The sequence below is a fragment of the Muscardinus avellanarius genome, assembly GCF_963383645.1.
Source record: "Muscardinus avellanarius genome assembly, chromosome: 4".
NCBI classification, from domain to species: domain Eukaryota; kingdom Metazoa; phylum Chordata; class Mammalia; order Rodentia; family Gliridae; genus Muscardinus; species Muscardinus avellanarius.
In genome coordinates, this window is record NC_137789.1 from 115,712,778 (window position 1) to 115,729,131 (window position 16,354).

General features: G+C 37.3%; 1 protein-coding gene across 2 annotated transcripts in view; it reads right to left on the minus strand.

Annotated features, from left to right (window-relative positions):
• The window catches only part of CTNNA3 (catenin alpha 3), a gene marked incomplete at both ends in the record, with an annotated part of 1,656,346 nt that overhangs the window by 1,534,302 nt on the left and 105,690 nt on the right, over positions 1-16,354 (minus strand). The window contains one exon of one of the 2 annotated variants that reach the window (XM_080694112.1): positions 3,729-3,870. In XM_080694112.1, coding sequence (XP_080550238.1) covers positions 3,729-3,870 — 142 coding nt within the window. The remainder of the gene's footprint in view (positions 1-3,728; positions 3,871-16,354) is intronic. The other variant, XM_080694111.1, reaches the window with a different exon arrangement.

Here is a 16,354-nt window from a genome sequence, read left to right on the forward strand (position 1 = left end):
GATGTGTTCCTAAGTTGGCATATATCTGAAATATAGTATTTTAATTTCACATATTTTCACATCCTCATGTACATGTGCTTTAGTCTACATAGTGTTTAAGGCAATAAAGTCAGCTTTAATTTATATCAAAGAACTTCAGAGGCCTCTGGAAATGGGATGTGTTTTTATAATGTTATTATAAGTAGTAAGGGTAGAAAAAGAGAGAAATGAATTAAATTAGAGTCTAGATTATCAAATCTTATTTTATTTTACTCCACAAAACTAAAGCCCCAAGAAAATCTCTTGATTTATAGCCTCACAAATTAATGTGTAAGTTTGGGATCTCTATAATGGCTGGATTGCTACTACTTGTAGCACCAACCAGGAGGATAAATAAATAAATAAATCAAGCAGTCCAAGCATATCAGCTACAAATGTGTATCCCCAGATAGCAAGAGCTAAAAGAACCTTTGTACTTTCGGGTTAATCCTGCTTTGTCATCTATTGATGGCAGGGACCTCATCAATATACTCCCATCTCATCTATCCAGGTTTCTGACTCACCTGTTCTAACCAAAGCTACTTTCATATTAGTCTTTTTGAACATAGGAATACAGGCCAGGGATATAGCTCAGTGGTAGAGCACTTGTTTAGCATATGTGAAACCCAGGGTTCAATCCTTGGTACCGAATAAAAAAGATTACTTCCCTGAAAGTAGAGAAATATAGAGACTCTTGTGCCCTCACCTATGGAATAGTTTAAGTTCATGTATAGGAAAGAAAGTACCATAGTTTTTCAAAAAAAATTGCAGTTAAAAAACATGGAACAAAGTACTCCAGAGGTCTATCTGGTGCTGGAAAAATCTCTCAGAAAGGATGTTAAAGATATCATAAAAAAAGAAAGTGAAGTCTAATGAATGAATCCAAAATATTTATTATGGTTGATTCACTAGACATACATAATTCAGAGCCAAAGTAACATTGGCCTTTTAGATTTGTTTAAAGAAGTGGATATAAGAGTGAATTATGTTAGAGGAAAGCCTAAATAATACCTAGAACAAGGGATGATCTGCCAGCCCTTGGCATACAGGAAGCTGCAGGATAATGCCCTTCTGAATTTTAAAAGTGACATAAAACACATTGATTTTAATTACCTATGATCTGAGGGAAAAAACTCTTGGCATGCCTCTTTGTCCACAGCAACACCACCACCAGTGCTTACTGAGTATGCGTTGAGGGTTCGATACTGGGAGACTGACAAGAACACAGCATTGAAGTTGGCGCAGACACGGCCCTGTCCTTATACAGCTTACTTTCCGCCACAACAGGGACTGATAAATATGGTTAGACCAGGGAACAAATCATGACTAATTTTCTATTACAAAGAATTCTGCCTTGTAACAAGGAATCTTTCTTGCTGAATTAGCAATTTTGCAGAGATCTGAATCTTTTTCAGTAGAAAAAAAAATTTTTTTTCTAGTGTGTGCTTAATAGGTTTTTGGAACTTCAAAGTAATTGGATAGGAGATAAAAGACAAATTCCACCAAGCCAAAGAGCAGCTGATGTTCTGACACTCTGAACCCTGCCTATCCTGGATACGTAATACTCCAGGCTGAGTCAGTGTAATTGACATCTGAAGCCAGCTTTATGTGCTATTAGTACAATGACATTAGAAGAGTTATTTAACTTTTTTTTGGTGGTACTGGGGTTCCTGGAACTCCTTCTACCTCCAGGCTACACTCCCAGACTATAGATAGATAGATAGATAGATAGATAGATAGATAGATATAGATATAGATTTTTTTTTAAACAGGGTCTCTTAAGCCAGCACGGCTGGCTTCGAACTTGTGTGATCCTCCTGTCTCCGCCTCCCAAGTGCGGGGATTACAAGCGTGCGCCACCACGCCCGGCTATTTAACACTCTTAATACGTTTTTCATCTGTAAAACTGTTCTGATAGTACTAACCCCACTCTACCATTTTAGATTTTTTAGTACTTAATTTATAAATGTTTTAGTCATGTCATGTGACATATAGTTGTCATTTATTGAATAACACACATGATTTTTATATACATATATAAAGAGGCACACACAATTACCTATCTGTCCCCAGTGCTATTCTCCCAGAGTACCACCCTTTTGCCCTTGAAGTATTCACCTTCTTGCAAATTCACAATTAGCTAATGTAAAAATGTAATCACTGGAAATGTGCTAATGAGAAAGGATAAGAGAAGAGGACACTTACCACTGCCTGCCAACTCAAATACCCCTTGGTGGTAAAATATGATCTTGGAAACAAAAATGTACTAAAAATTACTTGGGCCAGAGCAGTGACTCATGGTATGAATTTTAAGCAGCAGCATCTGGGAACTTACTACAGTGGCTCTCAGTAACTGTGACTATCTCTGTTATTTGTGCTAATACCCAGGCCAGCACTAATTTTTTTAAAAGAAGAACTTAAATAGTGTATCCCTTTTTTTCCACTTAAAGTACATGTAGAGATTCATTTACCCTGGATCATTCTATAAAACAAATATAACTCCTTGAAAAATAGGGCCAGAGAAAGCTTAAATGTCCACCTAACATCATTGATAGAGCTAGAACTTAAAAAACACAATTCTCTTTCAGGCCAGTATTTCAAGACCACATCACGTTGACTTAATGATATTTAACTAAACCTAAGTTCTGTTTTGAAACCCTCCATTCAAAAGACACAAAACTCATGAATTAGGCAATGCCACACTCTTTGCCACATTAACAGATAAGACTCCTCAATGAAGGAGTTGGTGCCTGGCCACGCAAGTCAGCTATTTAAGTCATTTCTCAAGACACCATCTGTCATCGAGCACAGTCCCAAATTTCATGCACCCTAACCGAAATGCCTCACAGACTGCTCTGATCTGAATAAACATTCCACTCAATTAAAAGCTTGACGACCCTGCCACCTAGCGGCTGGACCTCAGCCTGAGATGCTCCACCACAGGAAGCGTGAAAGTATCTCCAAGAGACATGGAATTAGTACTGTGTGAATATATGCCATGGTCAACATGATCCACATTATGATGTGAGACCATAGTGCACCAATAAAAAAAATAAAATGAATAAAAAAGACATGGAATACAGTCATTATGAATATTGGCTTCATAAGTACCAATTCTAAAAGCAACCTTCTAAAAGTTCACTTTTGCTCTATATTTATCTATACAAATAAATCCTACACAAAGAAGCAAAAAATCATGCACTTTTAAAGTATTCTTTCCTTTAACATTTCACATTTAACAAATTTTTACTCTTCAAAGATCAAAAAAGAAAACTAAAAGTCAATTCATTTTCCAGTGGATTTATGACTCCTTTATTTAGTGAATTTTCTCTGCACACCCACAACCTTCTCCTGGTTTTTGGGTGACTTTTCTTCTCGAGTAGCCCCTATCAAATAAAGAAGCCATTTGGCCACGCCATCATAAAGGTTCCCTTTAGGCTGCTGAGATATCACTAGTCAAAGGGTAGTTGGACCATCACAAAGCAGCAAGACTTTTCTTTAAATCAGGTATCAGAACATATGCGGAAACCTCTAAAGTACACCTCTAAAAGTAAGGACTGAGCGCTGCTAAAATCTGCGTGAACACAGCAGATTCGCCCAGCAAAAGCAGATTATTTCTATCCCAACCACTTAAAGAAGAGTCTCCCCAGATCTGCCTGTACCTCTGACAGGAAGGACAGCGGGAAGTCTAAAGTGTTCAACTGCTCCACCGAGGAGGGCATCAGCTCCTACCTGTTGACGTTTGAAGGCCAAGTAATCCAGATTTTCCAGCTCCTTCCCAAGCTTCTGGTAGGTTTTCTGAAGGTCAGATTTGTTGGAAACATTTTTAAGAGACTCGAGTGTCCTTTGAAACTGAAAAGGAAAACATCATTAGGATAGCAGCATATTGTTTCTCAAATTCCCAGCTAGCTAACCCAGAGACAACAATGAGCCTCAGTTTCTCCCATCCATAATACAGACATGGCAAATGCTAACTAATTATCTTTTGGTGAAATAATTAGGTACAAATGTAAAAAGTTAGAACCTGTATCCTAAGTATAACTAATGTTGCTTTTTTTTTTTTTTTTTTTTTTGGTGGTACTGGGGTTCCTGGAAGCCCTTCTACCTCCGGGCTACACTCCCAGACCTATTTTTACATTTTTTTTTATTTGGAAACAGGGTCTCCTTAAGCCAGCATGTGCGGCTGGCTTCAAACCTGCGCGATCCTCCTGTCTCTGCCTCCCAAGCGCAGGGATTACAAGCGTGCGCCACCACGCCCAGCCTAATGTTACTTTTTTAGTCTTCTTTCTAACAAAAAGTGCATACTTTGTTTTTGAAAAAATAACATTCATACTTAGAATATATGATGCTTTTAAAGAAAATAATTGGAGCCAGCCATGGTGGCGCACACTTGTAATTCCAGCAATTGGGAGGCTGAAACAGGATGCTTGCAGCTTGCGGACAGCCTCAGCTATTTAGTGAGACCCTTCGCAACTCAATGAGATCCTGTTTCAAAATTTAAAAAAAAATTTAAAAACAGGGCTGGGGGTGTAACTCAGAGGTAGAATGCCCCTAGGTTTCATCCCCAGTGCTGCAAAAAAAAAGAAAAACAATTAATGAATGTATAATTTCAAATCCTAATAAAAAAACATTAAAAGAGCTCTCATATTCCATTCATGGAAACAAATTTATGAAAAGGTAGCTGCTTGCATGATATTTTTTTAATAATCAAATGAGACCTGACTTACTTCTGTAGAAAAAAAAAATCTATGGGGAATAGGTCAGCCAGCAAACTTCAGAGAGATCTCTCTGAGCTTGTATTTTGAGGAAAGCTAACATTTTGATGATCAAAGTATACGTGGCGTGTTCAGCAAACATTTATTCATCTCTGCTCTATAACACAGATGAGTTCTGAAATCAGTTGTGCTAAATCAGAATGTTCCTGTTCATTTTTTAGTCAGATACTAGATAAATACAAAGATGACAAATTATAGAGGATCATGGAATGCTGTCTGCTACTAATAATTAAGCGAAGTGAGCTCCCAAGAAATTGAATCCCTGGTTTATTTTAAGAAATTATAACATCCTTTGGAAGGTTAGTGATTGAAAATGTCAAGTAACGTAATTTGCAAGATTTGCTCTTTATGTCATTTATGTCCCATGTCCTTACTCTGTTCCATTAGACGGATTTCTGCAGAGACTCCACCACCACCTTCAACACACTGGAACTCCACCGTGACTCTCATGCCATGAGACAGGCTAATAAGATTTTATAGAATATAATTAAATTTCCAGGGAAATGATTTAAACCTTACTACATCAAACTCTACAGAATAAGTCATATTAGAATGGCATTCTACTGGATTAAATCTTCAATTTCATGAAAGCAACATGTTTATCTCAATCTAAGGTGGCAGAGGAAAAAGAAATGGGAAGCAACACTGCTAAACTAAATTTCCACAGCAGGACAGCAAATTAAATTCAACAAATAATCACTTAGAACCTACTCTGCTCAAGGCTTTGTGAACAGAAAACATATTTCCTGCCCTAGAGAAACTTACAGAATACAGGGGAAACTAGACATGAAACTTAGAACTGACATTTCTTGAGCGCCCGTTCAGACCCAGGTATTTCATGCTTTCCGGTTGACTCCTTTCAAGAACCACAGGCGTCCCTATTACTATTCCCATTGTACACGTGAGTAAAGTAGGACTCGAGTTTGATTCACCTTGTTCACTACAGTGTCTCTGCTCTCTCGATCCTGACACTACTCGACCACAAGGCAAAGCAGTAAGGGGAGTGCAAAGGTAGCATGCAGTGAAAATTCAAAAAGCTCGTTGAGACTGAGACTGAGACCACAGAGAAGACATAACAGAATTTGAGTTGGACAGCAAAGAAAAGAAGGACACTTCAGAGTCCTATGAAACAAGTCTGTATATCAGTTTAAACATGTGCGAAATCCTCTCATTTTCCCACCTCTTGTAACATAAGTTCTTAACAAACATAATTTTAATAACCTTTATATTAAATACTTATAATATGATTTATGTGCCTTACCTACTTCTTGGTCCCTTCTCGCTATGTTCAAATCAAAATAAAATCACATTGAAGACTCTAAACAATGTAAGTAATTTTATCTATGAATCAATACAAGCTATTTTGCCAAGCAATCCATTTAATCCTAAGCATTTTTCATATCCTGCACCTTCTATTCCTGAAAAATATTTGTTCTACTTCTTAAATATTTCTTCTTCACATTTATCTCTGTGAACTTTGTAACTCCAAATGGAAAATTTAAGGGAAATACACTTGTAAGACTTCATAATAAGAAACATAGAAAAATAATACTTCCCTGTAATATGTCCAATGGTCAAAGAAAGAAGGGGGGAAATCCAGTAATGATACATCGTCACTGAAGGTTGAGTTTGCATAATGTGGAGATTTAACTTGAACTTTCATATCAAGACTTATATCTTCCCCACATCATACATAAGAGCTAAAAGTACTCCAAAACTATGATAATTTATTCATTTAAGTAAATTTTTTCCACTTAAAACAACAAATAATTGGCAAGGAGAAACCACATGGAACCTGTACTAAAACTTTGAATTAGTTTCCTATTCAACATACCCCAACCCCAACTACTATATATTTAAAATGATAAAGATAAAAGCATTGGTTTTACTTTTCAGATGAAACTGAAGTACAGAAGATTAAAAATAAGACTGGTTAAGCTGAGTAATAGATTTTCAAGAGTTTTGATTTTTATTTGGTTTGAGTATTTTTCTTTCCAACAGGCTACTATGCTAGATCATTGAAACAGCAAATCTCTTGTTAGTTCAGGGCATTGTAATTTCATTTTATCGATTATTCTTTTCAAAATAAATGGTCTCCCAGTTGGAGATAAGTTGGGAAAGGAAGCACAATTATTTGAAGAGATTCTAATATTCCTGGAACTTCTCTCTTAAAAGTTTTAAGTGGGAATTTAAAATGAGCCAGAACTCCAAAATAATTTGTTGATCATCAAATTAATCCTGTGTTAAATTTTTTCACTCATTATCAACCAAATGTCAACTTTTTTTAGAAAAATGAATCAATTTGAATGAAAAAATAAAACCTAGGTATCTTCTAAACCGGTTGAAACCAAATATAAAAATGGTAAATGAACTGAGAAACAAATCCAGTTGACAGGGCAGATGAGAATGAAAATGTGCAAAAAAATATTCCTAAACCAAATACCCAGGGTAAAAGATAAACACTTCTGAAGCAGGTTTCTCATCAAATTCTTTCTGTTCAGAAATAATAATAGTAATCCATCAACTAAAGCAACAGAGGCAATGATTGCTCATCTTCCAACAAAATGTCTGAAAATCTGTTTTGCAAGAAAGAGAAGCAAAGAAAAGGCCACAGGGAAATGTCTAGTTTGGCTCAGCATTCCCTCTTCCCAAATAGATTATTTTCTCCCTTTTCCTGACAATACATATTTAAATAAATCTTAGCCAATGTTCTACATAAACTACCCACCCCATCAATTCACAAAAAGTATGTAGTTTCTTGGAGTAACTGGTAAAGGAGGAAAAAAAGAAATCAGCTTAAACAGCAGGAAGGAATGCAGCCAGGGTCCTGGCAAGTAAAGCTCCTTGGCCCTCATTGCCAATGTCCTGGCTTCCTTTTGTAGTCAGATCAATTGATTCAAAAAACTCCAAAGCTCCAGCAGCTTACTAATTCCCTACTGAAAAAAAAAAAAAAATATCCAGTATTGCTCCAAAACTAAAGCCATTTCCATAGTTGTCACTTTCCATATTTAATAGTTTGGGCATTTGCACAAGGTGCTGGGTGATACCTGTAGCATAAAAATAAACTCCAGACTCAATGTTATAAGTAAAAATGAGTATCCAATAAGTGATTGAAAGTACTAGATTACCAAGTGCAAGTGCAATCTTCGTGTCTCTAAGATGCCAGTTTGAAACAACACCAAAAGATTCTGGAGACTATAGCAGAGAAAGGAAATAGTCAAAAGAATAGGTATCAATGCGAGTAAAAAGAAAAATTTTAAGCATAAGAAATGGCTAAACTACCTTATTTAAGTATGGCAACCACAGAGCAACCAGAAATGTATTACAGAAAAAAAACTATTTCATTTTTCTGAATGTAATCACTGACTCTCATACATGTTTTCCAAAAGAACTTATAATACTGCTTATTAAGAAGTTTGCATCTGAATTAGAAAATTCAAACATATACATAACTCAAATGGGTTTTGCTAGAAAAAAAGTTTTTTGTTACAAAAATTTAAAACATGGAACAAAATTAGAACAGTCCTATGTAGTTGGAAGCATGCTGGTTTGAAGTCTGAGTTATGAGTTTTTGCTATGTCATTTAATAACTGTGTAACTTTGAACAAGTCACTGATTCCAATTCTTTTTTTTTTATTTTATTTTATTGGTGCACTATATTCATACATCATAGTGGGATACAAACTTTTGTAGACATACATGCACACATCGCCCAGTCAGCCCCCACCTGATCCCCACCCCATTCTCTCCCCATCCCTCCTTCCCATGGTTGGCTTAGTGGTTGACATCTAGTATTATAGCAATTTATCCAAAATTAAAAATGATAATCTCACATAACAGTTTCATTTGTCTGATACCAAGCGTTTGATGATTTAAAGATAACATTTCAATATTTCTTTTTGCTTTCTTTCTTACCAGAGCATATTTTTTTCTGTTTTTTTAGGTGAAACTATCATATATTTATATGTTTATTTTTCAGAAAAAAAATCCATCCTAATATGGAATATGAATTCTAGATACCCAAAACGATCTTGAAAAAGAACAAAGCTAGCAGATATATATTTTCTGATTTCAAACCATATAAAACTACAATAGTTGAAACAGTGTAGTACTGTTCTAAAGGCAGATATATAGACCATTGGAGTTAAATACAAGCCTAGAGCTAACTTCTTCCCTATATTGTCAAGTTATTTTTGACAAGGTTTCCACGAAGATTTGGTGGTGGAAATAATAATCTTTTAACTAAATATTGTTGAAAAATAATAATTACATGGAAAAGAATAAAATTGGACCCTTACCTAATCCCACATACAAGTATTAACTCAAACTAGATAAAAGACCTAAATATAAATCTTAAGACTATAAACATTTAGGAGAAAATCTGGGTCATAAAACCTCACAACATTGAAATTGGCAGTGATTTCTTGGATATGATTTCAATGGCACAGGCAACAGAAGAATATACAAACTCCCTAAAAAATAGAAGAAAATATTGTATATCCAAAGACAATGTAAACAGAGTTAAAAGTTACTGATAGAATTGAATAAAATATTTCCAAATGCTATATCTGAAGGTATATTAATATTCCAACTAGAAATCCTAAAAATTAACAACAATAAAGGCAAACAATACAATTTAGAGATAGGTAAAAGACTAACATAAATAATGAATCTCCACAGATAACCAATCTTAGTTGTCTGTTGGATGGAAACTCTTGTTTCTCTGGTTCTGGTGAGTGTTACCTATTTCTTCTTTGTAGTTAATCTCTTTGAGTATTTTCTCTAGCGCTGGTTTTGAAGACATAAATTCCTTCAGTTTCTGTTTGTCATGGAAGCTTCTTATTTCTCCATCTAATTTGATAGAAAGCTTTGCTGGATAGGAAATTTTTGGCTGGAAGTTGTTTTCTTTCAGAGTTTGGAATATGTTACTCCAAGCCCTTCTGGCTCTCATGACTTGGTTTGGGAAGTCTGGAGTGATTCTAATTGGTTTGCCTCTGAATGTCACTTGGCCCTTTGTTTTTGTTGCCTTTAAGATTCTCTGCTTGGCTTCCACATTGGTCATTTTGACAATTATATGGCATGGGGATCCTCTTCTCGGATCCTGTCTAAAGGGAGTTCTATAAGTTTCCTGGATCTGTGTATCAACCTCTTGCTCTATATTTGGAAAATTTTCTGCTATTACTTCCTTGAAGAGATTGTTGATCCCTTTGGTATCACTTTCTTTTCCCTCCTCTATTCCAATTATTCTTAGGTTGGCTCTCTTAAGATGGGCCCATATTTCTTCAATGTCAGATTCCTGCTGTTGGATATCGTTTTCTAGATTAGAAACTATGCATTCATTTTTGGATTGCTCATCTTCTAAGAGCGAGATTCTGTTCTCCATGTGGTCTAATCGTTTGTTTGTGCTTTGAATTGAGGCCTTTACTTCATTAATTGCATCCTTTATCTCTTTTTGGCTCTCTCTGAGTTCTTTTCGAAGCACCTCTATTATTTCTACAGTTATTTTCCTGATTTGATCTTCTAGAAATCTCTGATTTTCTGTTTTATCAGATTCTGATGTTGTGGGGTTGTGCACATTCATTACTCCAGTGTTATTCCTCTTTCCCATGATTTCGGTGGTTTGTGCCTTCTCTGGGTTCTTCCCTTGGGTCACTATGGCTTCACTTAAGGTGCTCTGGATCTCGAGTCTGTATTATCTCAGACCCCACTACTCCTTTACTGGGTTGTATCACAGAGTCTCCGACCCAGGGAGTCGATAGAGGCTGCTTTAAACTATGGGGGGTGCCAGGTTGCACGCTCTCCTATGGTGTGATATCTCTGCCACCACCACTCCCTCATTGGGTCAAGTCCCAGGAGGCACAATACTGGGATTTCTCCTCTGTGGCCCGCAATTTGACTCACTGTTCTTGAGTACGTAATGTAGCTGTACTGAACTCGGTGAATTCACTGCTGCTGCCGCCGCCGGTGGCAATATGGCGCCTCTGCCACGCCCTCGGCCATGAGGCTGGCGTATTTTTTCTTCTCTGGTTTTGATTTCCACTCTGAATCCCTGCAGCGTGTGCTGAGCTCAGCCACTGGGAGCTTTAAATGCTGTCTGCGCCGAAAGATCCCGCCTGGCTGTTCCGCATCGGCTCACCTCGGCTTGCTGTAGCCGTCCGTTGAGTTCGCCGCTGCCGCCGGCAGTATGGCGCTGCTGCCGCGTCCTCGGGCGCGTGTGTCTCCTCTGTGGCCCTGAGCTCTGTTCTCAGTCCGCTTTCTCTCTGGAGCCTGGTGGTTTTTTTGTTTTTCTGGTGATGGTGTTTTCTGGCTATGAAAGTCGCTCTTTTTGTGGTAATGGAGATTGGTTGTTAGCGGGACTCTTAAGCCCCGCTTTTCTCGGTCGCCATCTTCCCGGAAGTCTCTCTGATTCCAATTCTTGACTGCATTAATCTATAACATAAGGCAAATTGTCTTTGCCTGTCTACTTTTTGAGGTTGTGAAATCAGTTTAAGAAAACTAAAAAGGGCTCATTCAACAAATATTTATCATCAGCAACATACCAGACATGCAAGAAACAGAAGAAAAGGGAAGAATTAGAATAGAATTTGCAGTCCAGTTATACAGTTTACTGTTTTATAAATTTAAAAGTTCCAAAGAATTGTAAGATACCATAATCATTATAATCATGACACTTTTAAATAGTGAATGAGAACTGAACAAAATGGTCAGTCAGTAATTGTTCATTGGGCATTACCTTTGTGCGGGCCACTAAGCTAGACACATTTTTGGGGGTGAAAGGGACTAGGAATTGAGCCCAGGAGCATTGAACTACACCCCCAATTCTGTTTTAGTCTTTATTTTGAACCAAAGTCTCACTAAATTGCAGAGGGCCTAAGTTCCAGAGGCTGGCCTTTTTTCTTGTTTCTTGTGATCCTCCTATCTCAGGCTCCCAAGTACTAAGATTACAAGTGTGTGCCAACACACCCAGCTGGAAGTAACTTTTTACAGTTAAAACCCAAGTAAATTCATTTTCCTTTGGCCTTCTGCTTTGGCAATGGTCCTAACATGCAGATCTTCTTAATCATATCACTGTTTAACATTCTTTAATGATTCCACCTTAGCCTTCTGATCATAGTTCAACATGTTTAATTAAACACATAGACCTTTCACAGTAGGTCTACATCTACCTCTTCAGCTCCTACTCTTGTTCCTCCCACCCAATAAACCTTCTATCAGACACCCAGAATTATCACAGGTTTTTGAGTTGTACTATTTTCTCCAATTAAAATGCCCTCTCCACCACCCTTTTTGTCTAGTTAACTTTCCAAACTCACCCAACACATCTTCCCTTGATACAATTCCTGCCATGCCATCATAACACCTTGCAACACCAGTTATTCTATCATAATAACTTGTGTTGTTAATTTATTTCTTATCTGTAAACTCCAGAAGAGCAGGACCACAGTGACATTTCATCTGAACCACATCATACAGTGACTGCCAGACAGCGCGTGCGCACACACACACACACACACACACACACACACACACACAGAAACATTTCCTGACTGGATAAATTAATCAAATTAAAGTTAAAATGATTAACTGGGATTATGGAGATTTTTTTCTAAAATGTTAGTATTTTACATTTTTAATATGTGTGGTCAGTCAGGCATAGTGTACACACTTGTAATACTAGTACTTGGGAGGCTGAGGCAGAAGGATTGCAAGTTTGTGGCCAACCTCAGCTACTTAAGGGAGTGAGCAAAGCCCAGGAGCTGGCATGAAAGAGTAAACAAAATACAGGAAGAGGAAACCAGGCATGGTAACATACACTTTTAATACCAGTACTTGGGAGGCTGAGACAGGAGGATCAAAGGTTTGTGGTTAGCCTCATCTACTTAATGAGGCCCTCCGCAACTTAATGAAACCCTGTTTCAAAATAAAGAATAAAAAATAGGACTGGAGGTGTAGCTCAGAGGTAGAATGCTCCTGGGTTCAATCCCCAGTCATGGAAAAAAAAAATGGAGGAGAGAAGAAGGCCTTTTTCCATTGCATTGTAAATAAGGACAAGAGATAAGAAAGTGGCCCACTTTTTCAGGTAACAGTGTATATCCAGAAAATTAAATGTGTATCTTTAAAGCAGATACCATCCTCCTGCTAAGAATCCTGTAGTTAGCTACAAAACACCTACACACAAAAAAAATCTATAATTATTATAGTTTGGGGTATGTTTGGGGGTGGGTAGCTAACTACCGAAATCTTAAGGATAGCACTGTCTGCACTGGGGGAAATATCCTAAGGAATTATTTAAGGTGGAACCTGATATTCTGAGGACACAAATTAGCAGGAGCCAAATTTGGTAGTGAAGAGAAACTCTTTGTTGCATTCAAATAAACAGGAATGTAGTAGACTGTAAGAGAAGTAGGAAGAAAGAGGGTGTACAAACAAGGAAATAAAGTTGCTGAAGGTGGGAAGATTTCCAACTTACCAGCTGAAGCCTGTTAGGATATATGGTTACAATATAGAAGCATCTCCCTTCTATCTTCCCAAGTTTCTATAAGGTTCTCAGCATTCATAAACATTCATTGTTAAGAAAGAAAATTCAAGGGGGAAAAAGTCAAGTTACAATTCTGGATGAACATAATGCAGAAAAGAAATAGAAAGGCAGCCTTAAATGAAAGCATTACTTCAGTAGGAGCATCAGCTCGGAGTCTGGTTCTCAAGAGTGACCTTGAGAATCTGAGCTCCCAGAAAATTCACAGAAATCTTGAGGAGGACATTATACTTGACAGGACATGGAATGAAGAGACAAACCAATTATATCTAGATCTAAAGTGGAAGGAGATCCTGACAGACAAGTGGTCTTTGGTTCTATGTTAGTAGATGGTGAGTAATTTTAAATGAAAGTCAAAGAATAAAGAATAAAAGCAAGCAAGCAATGGTCACTTAGAGCTCTTATTGGGTTATTAAGAGTAAGTCATGCCAAACTAACTTCATTTCCTTTATAACTGGGGTTACTAGACTGATAAATCCATGATGCCACAGACAATATATCTTGATTTCAAAAAGGCCTTTGGGAAAGTACTTGATGCTGAAAGTAAGAAGCAGAGCTTATAAACTAGTCCAGTGAAGTGCGCTAGAAGCTCAGTGCAACAACTGCACTCAAAGTGTGTTAATATTTGAGTGCTGTTAGCTGAAAGATACAACACTCCTATCCATGTCATTAAACATTTTTATGAATAACATGGTAGAAGAAATTTTAAATGTCACCAGGTTAAGAAAAGAAGACAAATTTGAGAGCCAAAAATATCCTGATGGACTATAACAAAATGCCAGAATTAGCAAGATGAAATTTTTTGACTGTTAAGTATCACATCTACCTTTACATATAAAAAGTGAAACCAGTATCATATGAGGAACACCTGGAATAAGCGTAGTTTGAGTTCACAGATGTGGTAGTTTTAATTTCTCTCAAAATCCGCATGAACCAACAGCATGACAAGGCTACAGAAATAGGTAAGATAATATGGACAGTAAAGAGACAATTTTCTGAATACATCTTGGAATAGTCACATCAGAGAAATATGTCTGAATTTCAAGATGTTTTGATTTCTATACTTTATGTGAGTTACCTACAATCTAGAATATGCACAGAAAATATTTCCAGAAGTGATTTGGAGACTTTTATTTCTTGTAAATTGGTAATTCAATTTCATTCTTCTGCTGCAGATAATGAATAAGGTCTGATGAAGCATTCTTATCATGTTTGAGTATATCAAAATAAAGATTGAAAAGTTCAATAGAAAACTAAAATTATATCAAGGGACACAGGCAATTTGAAACAAATACATAATTTTGATTCTGCCACTGCAGCCACATGGTACAGCTCTCATCGTAGAGCAGGGGGAGCGACCAAGGGGCTCCTTGGTACGGATGACCTAAAGCCCCACTGGAACTTGTATGTGACGTATTCCCAGGCCCTTTGCATCTGCTATGTCCCTGTGGCTGGGTTCAGATTAAAGTACTCCCAAGACCAACTTCATTGGTCACATGAAGGACTACACCACCAGGTTCTCGTTTCCCTCATACAGTAAAGTGCACAGACCTCTCAGGACTGGGGTGCATGTAGTGTGTATCACAAATGGCAAGGGTGCCAGCTCCAACAAAAGACTCACTGACCATCAGCTCCTCTGTTCGCCACGCCTAATAACCCTACTGAGAAAGCAGAGTAACCCAAGTACCTCAGTATGCTGCCACCACCGCTGATAACACACAAGAAAAACCTAACTTAAGACTAATGCCCTGTCCTTCCTTCAGAAGGTGGGATTTAAAGGAGTTATATTAGCTGGGCGTGGTGGCACACGCTTGTAATCCCTGCGCTTGGGAGGCTGAGACAGGAGGATGGCGCAGGTTCGAAGCCAGCCTCGCTGGCTTAAGAGACCCTGTTTCCAAACAAAGTATAAAAATGGGTCTGGGAGTGTAGCCCAGAGGTGGAAGGGTTTCCAGGAACCCCAGTTCCACCAAACAATAAATAAATAAATAAATAAATAAATAAATAAATAAATAAATGAGTTATATTCACCATCATTGCTATTAAGTAACTGATACATAGACTGGCTTGGTCCCTGAATTAAGTGAATGAGTTACAACTGAGTTTAAAAAAAAATAAAAAATGAAATCTTGAAGAAGTCCACTAAGGTACAAGCCAGATTTAACCCTCTGCAAGGAACACTAGTTGAACTGAGAAATTACTAAACAAAACTGGTAACAAGACTGGTTACTCAGATGTCTAGCTGTCATTATTGATTCCTCTATTACATTGCTAGTTGATGTTCTAAAAAAATGCACTGCTTCAATTGTTGGTTCTGCTTCTGTGGCCTAAGTTATTTTGTTCAGTATGAATTTAGTCAGTATTCCAACCTGACTGTTCATCTAGAACCAAACTAATCCATAGTCCCTATAAACAATGTTTTGAAACTAGTTTTCCCCTTCTAAGTAGTTCTACAGCCTAATTTTTGACATATCACAAGATATTACTGAAGGGGAGGCTCCAGACTATTCCCCATAACTGTATTTCTAGCAATAACTTCTAGGAGAAAGCATCCTCATTGTAGCTAGATTCTAGAATACACACACACACACACACACACACACACACACACACACACATTATATATATATATATATATATATATATATATATATATATACACACACACACACACACACACACACACACACACTGGAAATTAAACCCAGGGGCATTCCAACTTCAAGCTACACCCCTAGCCCTATTTTTTTTTAATTTATTTTATTGGTGCACTGTATTCATACATCATAATGGGATAAAAATACTTTTGTAGACATACATGCACACATCGCCCAGTTAGCCCCTACCCGATCCTCACCCCATTCCCTCCCCATCCCTCCTTCCCATGCTTGGCTTAGTGGTTGACATCTAGTATTATAGCAATTTATCCAATATTAACGTTGATAATCTCAACATAACAGTTTCATTTGTCTGATACCAAGCTTTTGATGACTTAACGACAACATTTCAATATTTCCTTTTGCTTGCT